At 43.5% G+C, this 7480-nt stretch overlaps 1 protein-coding gene across 1 annotated transcript; it reads right to left on the bottom strand.

Annotated features, from left to right (window-relative positions):
* Positions 1-3620: 3620 nt before the first annotated feature.
* LOC131637455 (uncharacterized) lies at positions 3621-6074 on the bottom strand. Its single transcript, XM_058908038.1, has 3 exons — positions 5915-6074; positions 4515-5803; positions 3621-4082 (listed from the first exon to the last, which is right to left on the bottom strand). Exons 1-3 carry the CDS (start codon positions 6072-6074, stop codon positions 3621-3623), a joined length of 1911 nt encoding a protein of 636 aa, XP_058764021.1.
* Between the last annotated feature and the right edge of the window lie 1406 nt (positions 6075-7480).

Here is a 7480-nt window from a genome sequence, read left to right as displayed (position 1 = left end):
TTGGAATGCCAATACGAGTGGGCGTTGGAAACCTTACAGTACCAAAGATTATTGGCAACTGTGCTGAGGATTAGAACATAGCTTTGTTGGGGAAGACGTGACCTCGCCTGACTTTCCCTACATCCTGAACTGCTTGGGGGATCACGATCTTGAAGAGCCTTTCTTCGTTTACCGTACGGAGGAGAGGACATGGACTTCTCTAGGTGCCCCATGCATACCAGTACTGATGAATTACACGCTTGAACTTTCACGCGGAATGATGACGACCTTCGTGATATGAGATGGGTCAGGGTGACCAGTAGAACCTGCAACCTGCACAGAAAAACAACATTTGGATGCGAATGGTGCCCTTTAGAGCACTTTTATGTTTACGTAACATCATGTTTCATTTCGGCTTATGACCATTATTCCCCCATGTTTTTAATGCAATGTTTAATAACGAATTAAATCACACATCACATACGAAAAATGGAAAGTAACAAGGAAAGCTTTTTAGAAAAAGGATCATTTTATTGATGGCATGCCTATGAATAGGCTTTTGTACAAGGAAGAAACTCCTAAATGAGGTAGTTGCAAAAGGAAAAATAAAGGCACAATAGGCAAAATGGCAAAGAGAAATGCTCGAATTTCCATTAAAACTGGTATTGCTACAGTTCCCATATCCTTGATCTTCTCAATGCTTTGCTTCAGAAGCGTAGTGGTTGAATTGGTTTGTCCGCTTGCCAAAGCGTATAGTGGGATATGTGAACGATATTCAGACTGCAGCCTCTCGCTTTTGATCCCTAACTTTTTCCTGGACCGCCCTTTCGGGTTTTCAATCCAGCGGGATACCCATTTTTGCCTAAGTCGCCTTTTCGGGTTTTTGACTTAGCGGGTAGTTCTTTTTGTTTTATCCCTAATTTTTGCCTGGACTTTTCCTTTTTTATGTCCACCGGGATGCCCATTATTGCCTAAGTTGCTCTTTCGAGTTTTCAACTTAGCGGGTCTTTTATGCGTAGTATTTTTTGACTGAGTCTGAATTGACTAGAAGTGGAACGTCTTCCCCATCCATCTTTGTCAGGATTAAAGCACCACCTGAGAATGCTTTCTTCACAATGTATGGTCCTTCATAGTTGGGAGTCCATTTTCCCCTTGTATCGGTGTTAATTGGCAAGATCTTCCTTACAACCAGGTCACCTGTGTGGAATTCCTAAGGCCGAATTTTCTTGTCTTACGCTTTCTTGATCCTCTATTGGTATAACTGACCATGGCAAATAGCAGATAAGCGTTTCTCCTCAATTAGATTGAGGTGATCGAGCCTCGTCTGAACCCATTCTGTTTCATCAAGTTTGGCATCCATCAAGACCCTCAACGAAGGAATTTCTATTTCAACGGGAAGAACAGCTTCCATGCCATAGACAAGAGAGAAAGGAGTTTCCCCAGTTGAAGTACGAACCGAAGTTCGATAGCCATGCAGGGCGAACGGTAACATCTCATGCCAGTCCTTGTGCGTTCTAACCATTTTCTGGACGATCTTCTTTATGTTCTTGTTGGCGGCTTCGACTGCGCCATTCATCTTTGGCCGATAGGGTGATGAATTGTGATGTTCAATCTTGAACTCTTCGCACAGCTCTGTCATCATCTTGTTATTAAGATTGGACCCATTATAATTGATGATTTTGTTTGGAACCCCATATCGGCATATGATCTCTTTCTTGATGAAGCGAGTGATGACTTGCTTGGTTACGTTCTTATAAGAAGCAGCTTCAACCCATTTGGTGAAGTAGCCGATAGCAACAAGAATAAATCTGTGTCCATTCGAAGCTTGTGGCTCAATTCGTCCGATCATGTCGATGCCCCGCATAGCAAAGGGCCATGGTGATGTCAGAACATTCAAAGGAGTTGGAGGAGCATGAATCCTGTCTGCATACACTTGGCATTTGTGACACTTCTTCACGTACACATAACAATCACTTTCTATTGTCATCCAATAATACCCTGCTCGCAATATCTTTTTAACCATAGAATGTCCACTGGCATGAGTTCCAAAAGATCCCTCATGAATTTCTCCCATGATCAATTCTGCTTCGTGTCTATCCACGCATCTGAGCAAAACTGAATCATAGTTTCTTTTGTACAGGACGTCTCCTGACAAGAAGAATTTGGATGCTAATCTTCGAAGCGTTCGCTTATCACCAATTGTAGCATCTTCGAGATACTCTTGCTTCTCAACATACCTTTTGATGTCGTAATACCAAGGCTTTTCATCGTACACCTCTTCAATGGTGAGACAATGAGCAGGGAATACATGTGCGGGCTCTTTGTAACGGAGGATCCTTATGTCAAGTGCTTCATTGGGGTAGCTAACTCTGAATATTGCTGCCAAAGTAGCCAAAGCATCTGCCAACTAATTTTCTTCTCGGGGAATATGATCGAAAGTGACTTCCTCGAAAGCGGGCAACAACTCCAAGATATAGTCCCGATAAGGAACTAAATTGGGGTGTCGTGTCTCCCAATCACCTCGTATCTGATGTATGACCAAGGCAGAATCCCCATAAACTTCAAGGATCTTGATTCTCATATCGATGGCTGCCTCGAGGCCCATCACACAAGCTTCGTATTCTGCCACATTATTCTTGCAATCAAAACATATTCTGGTCGTGAAAGGAATGTGAGTTTGACGAGGAAAAGTTAAAACTGCCCCAATACCGTGGCCCATAGCATTTGATGCACCATCGAACGTGACAGTCCATCGCTCCCCTGGTTCGGGTCCTTCATCATCATCTAGTTTCATGATGTTCTCATCAGGAAAGTCAAACTTCATTGACTGATATTCCTCCAATGGCTGATAAGCGAGATGATCCAAGGAGGATATTCACACATAGATAAGAAACCAGCCTTCAACTTTTTTTCAACTTCCTCCTAGATTTTCAAAGCCATATGAGGTCGAGTTCTTCGCGGTTTTTGCTTTACAGGCGGACATTCTGGTTTGAGCGGTAACCTATGCATAACGATATCAATGTCTAAACCAGGCATGTCTTCATACGACCAGGTGAAGATATCAACATATTCTTGAAGCAACTCAATCAACCTTCTCTTTACATCACTTTTCAAAGAGGCACCTATCTTGACTTCTTTCTTTTCTTCTTCTGTACCGAGATTGATGATTTATATGGCTTCTTGATGTGGCTGAATAGATTTCTCTTCTTGTCTCAATAGTCTTGCCAATTCCTTAGGGACTTCACAATCTTCCCCACTATCTTCATCAGCTTGGTCAATTGGATTCTCAAGGATATCAAGACGTGGAACTGTAACATTATCATTTTTGATGGAATCCTAGCCGGATCTGCACGATGGATGATTTATGCTTTAGAATGCAGCACATAGAGGAAATGAAAAAAGAGAAAAAACATTGCCATTTATTATTTTTTGAAAAAGTTTTAAAACAAAAATAAAAATGAAAGAAATGGAGTAGTAATTGTATGCGGAAATGCGATTTTTATTCATCATTAAACAGAGTGAAACACATGGGGAGCCCCTCTTTATACAAGCTATCAATATGCCTGGGGCGAGACATATGATTTATCGAAACAGGGAAATTACATCTCCATAAAAGTGACTCTGGGGATGTCCACTATGGTCTAGTTGCTGAGTTCCTGTCCAGGCGCAGCTTGGCAAATGAATCTAGAGAGATCTTCTTCATCATCATCATCCACGGCGAGAACCTGACCTTCAGAACTAGTATTGGCGCTGACGAACACCTGGGAGATTGGAGGGATCACCTTTTTTCCATGGATCGGGCTGAACTGAGTGGAAGAAGATGGTTGGTACCCAAGACCATACTTGTCTCGCTTCTCGTAAACATCGATCAACTTGCCCCAAGGACCATGGGGAACACCAGCTTCTAGGAAAGCCTTGGCATCATTTAAGGACGAGAGGGGTGCTCCAGGTCCCCTCTTGTTTTCGACCACAGGGAGTCTATCGACTGACACAATCTCCAAGGCTTGGAAAGGTGTCTCTTGTACTTCCCCTTCTACCTCCACATAACGGTATGTTGTTAGATTATTGATTACCAGATCTTCTTCACCAGTGATCACAACGATCTTGTCACCCACAACAAATTTCAAACACTAATGAAGGGTGGATGTCACAGCTCCAGCGGCATGGATCCAAGAACAACCCAAGAGGCAAGTATATGATGGACGAATATCCATAACCTAGAAGGAAATATAGAAGGTGTGAGGACCAATCTTGACAGGCAAGTCAATTTCTCCTTCCACCGATCTTCTGGAACCATCAAACGCTCTGATGCTCATAGTACATGGTCTCATCATAACCCCATCCATACTCAGCTTGAACAAGGTAGCTTTGGGCATCACATTAAGGGAAGATCCGGTATCAATCAGAACTCGAGATAACACAATATCCAAGCACCTTATGGAGATATGCAACGCTTTGTTGTGTGCTCTACCCTGAGGTGGAAGTTCATCATCACAAAAGCCCAAACAATTACCAGCAGCAATATTGGTCACAACCCCTTCAAACTGAGGCACAGTAATGTCTTGAGTAACATGAGCGGAAGCCAGGATCTTCATCAGAGCGTCACGATGAGCTTCTGAGTGCACCAAAAGAGACAAGATGGAAATCTTAGCTTGAGTTTGGTCAAGTTGATCAATCACCTTGTAGTCACTTTTCTTAATAATTCTCAGAAGTTGTTCAGCGTCTTGTGCAGTACGGGGCTCAGGAGGATCAACAACAACTTGCTTCCCCTTTGTCTGTGCATTAACATCCTTGTTGGTCTCTTTGGGAGGTGGAGGCGGAGCATCAAAGATTCGACCGGTACGAGTGATGCCACTAGTCCCAGCAATATTAGTGACATTCAAGTTACCCACCGGAGGACAATCATGCTTTTTCCCTCGAATATACACATCATTATAACTCCAAGGAACATCCTTAGAATCACCCACTGAAGAGGAAGCGGGAGATGAAGTTGAAGGAGCCTGGAAATGGATGACCAGAGGAGCATTCGGAGCCTGAATAACCAACGGAATTCTCGGAGCCTGAATAACCAAAGGAGTACTCGAAGCATGAATAATCAAAGGGGTGCCTTGAGCCTTTGACACATCAGCAGGATAGTAAGGGATTTCTAGAGTAGCCACATCTTTATCAGAAACAACTCTTTCTACTCTAAGAATACCTTCATCCATCAGCTTTTGAATCTCATCCCTCAACTTGGCACACTCCTCTGGATTAGAGGAACACTGCAAACAAAAATCATGGAGTTCGTGCAAGATCCCTTGTTGCACAAGATGTTCTCTAACAGTTGCGAGCGGCATCTTAACCTTATTAACATCAGTTACCAAGATCTGTTCATCACACGATTCCATAGCATTTGTCGTACCTACGTGGGGAGGCATACAATTGTTCTGCACATTAGGACCAGTAGGAGCAAATGAGATAATCTTGTCATCAAGGAGATCCTGAACCTTGTATTTTAACGCTCTACACTTTTCAATCGTATGGCCTGGGGCCACTGAATGAAACTCACAACGAGCATTAGCATCATATCCTGGAGGGAGGGGATTAGGCGGAGGACCCATTTCACGGAGTTGTATCAATTGACCAGCAAGCAATTGGGGAAGAAGCTGAGCATATGGCATTGGAACCGGGTCTATACGCCTTTCAGGGTATCTTTGCCTTTGTGGAGCTCTCTGACCTTGAGTCCTAGGATTTTGCTGACGATTCTGAGGGGCAGCAACTTGTTGTTGTGGTACGAAAGGCTGTTGAGGTGCCACCCACGGCTGCGGAAGCGCAGCAGCATATGCTTGAGGGACATATGGATTAGGAACAGCATAAGGCATCAGATAATAAGGAAGCGGAACAGCAGAATATACAGGAGCTCGGCCTTGGTCAACAGAGGCGGTGCTAGTCTCACCTTCTTTCTTCTTCACAAATCCAGAGTATAGCTTCTTACCATTGCCATTAGAATTGCTAGGACCAGCAACACCCTGAATGGTACCAGCTTTAACACAATTCTCAACTCGTTCACCAATGATAACCACATCTGAGAAAGAAGGAGAAGTATTGCTGACCATGTGCTGAAGATACGGCCCTTTCAGAGTTCCCATAAACAGATCAATCAATTCACGGTCCAAGAGAGGAGGTTGGACTCGAGCAGCAAGTTCACGCCACCTCTATGCATACTCTTTAAAAGACTCCTCAGACTTTTGTGACATATTTTGAAGCTGAGCGCGGCTAGGAGACATAGCAGTGTTATAGTGATATTACTTCAAAAAGGCATCGACAAGTTCTCCCCAAGTACGAACATTATCCCTTTCAAGCTGCATATACCATTCGAACGGGGCTCCAGTGAGACTGTCTTGAAAAAAGTGCATGAGCAAAGGCTCGTTCTCAGCATGAGCGGTCATCTTACAGCAATAGGAACGAAGGTGAGTCTCTGGGAAGGTGACCCCCTTGTACTTGTCGAAATCAAGCACTTTAAACTTTGGGGGAATAACAATCCCAGGAACCAAGCATAAAGCAGCAGTGTTGAAGCTCGAAGTCTTAGCAACCTCAATGGCTTTAAGACGCTCCTCAAGAGCATGATACATTCTAGCAGTTTCAGCCAGTTCAGCAGTAAGATCTTGGTCAAGGTCGATAACATCGTGATGATCGTCCACCACCTTAGGTATGTCGCCATCAGGAATATCCCCAGGTTTCGGCACTCCACCAGCAGAAGTGGTAGGAGCATCCTTGACCAAACTAGCGACGCTCTTCCTGAGCTCATCTTGCCCCTGAATAACAATGTAGAGAGTCTCCAAGAGTTGGGTCATCCTCTCCCCTATAGCGTCCACGTCCCTACGGAGGGAAGCCTGATTCTGTTCGAAGTGGTCCATGATCCTTTTCTGATTGTTCCTGGTACGGTATGGATGTAAGGAAGTCAGCTTTGTCGTTGAAGCAGAAATCTGTTGCTGAAAGGGACCCCAATTAGTTTCTTGTACAATAACTTGAAAATGCAATGTGATAATGTGAATGTATGAGTGCATGTGTGCGTATGACGTGATGTTCCATTTTCAGAATATCCAAGATTTTAATATTGATCTAGAATAGCTAACAACGTGATAGAGGACAAGCATTAAGAGAAACAAAGGAACTAGTTCTTTTTTATTCATAACAGAAATTTAAACTTGGGTGAGACCATACATCAACAAGATAGTTCAACAAGGAAAAATAAAGGACCCCATCCAACAAGTCTGGTGGTGGTCAAGTCATACAGACTCAAACATCAATCCATCTGAATATAAAATAGAGGTCCTCCTTGTCTGAAGTGCTCATCACTCCACTACTTGGTTTCATCAAACAGTATCTTGGTTGCCTTTCAATCTCTTCCTTTGACGAGATTCTGAATTACCACGTCCATTCGGAATAACTGCCCATCTAGCTTCTTGCAGCACTCCCTAAGTTCGTCACATCCTTTGCATTCTAGGAGATAAGTCTTCTC

This window comes from Vicia villosa, unplaced genomic scaffold (genome assembly GCF_029867415.1).
Source record: "Vicia villosa cultivar HV-30 ecotype Madison, WI unplaced genomic scaffold, Vvil1.0 ctg.002005F_1_1, whole genome shotgun sequence".
Lineage (NCBI taxonomy): Eukaryota > Viridiplantae > Streptophyta > Magnoliopsida > Fabales > Fabaceae > Vicia > Vicia villosa.
Note: the sequence above shows the minus strand (reverse complement) of the source record. Positions and strands in the feature narration are given on the sequence as shown.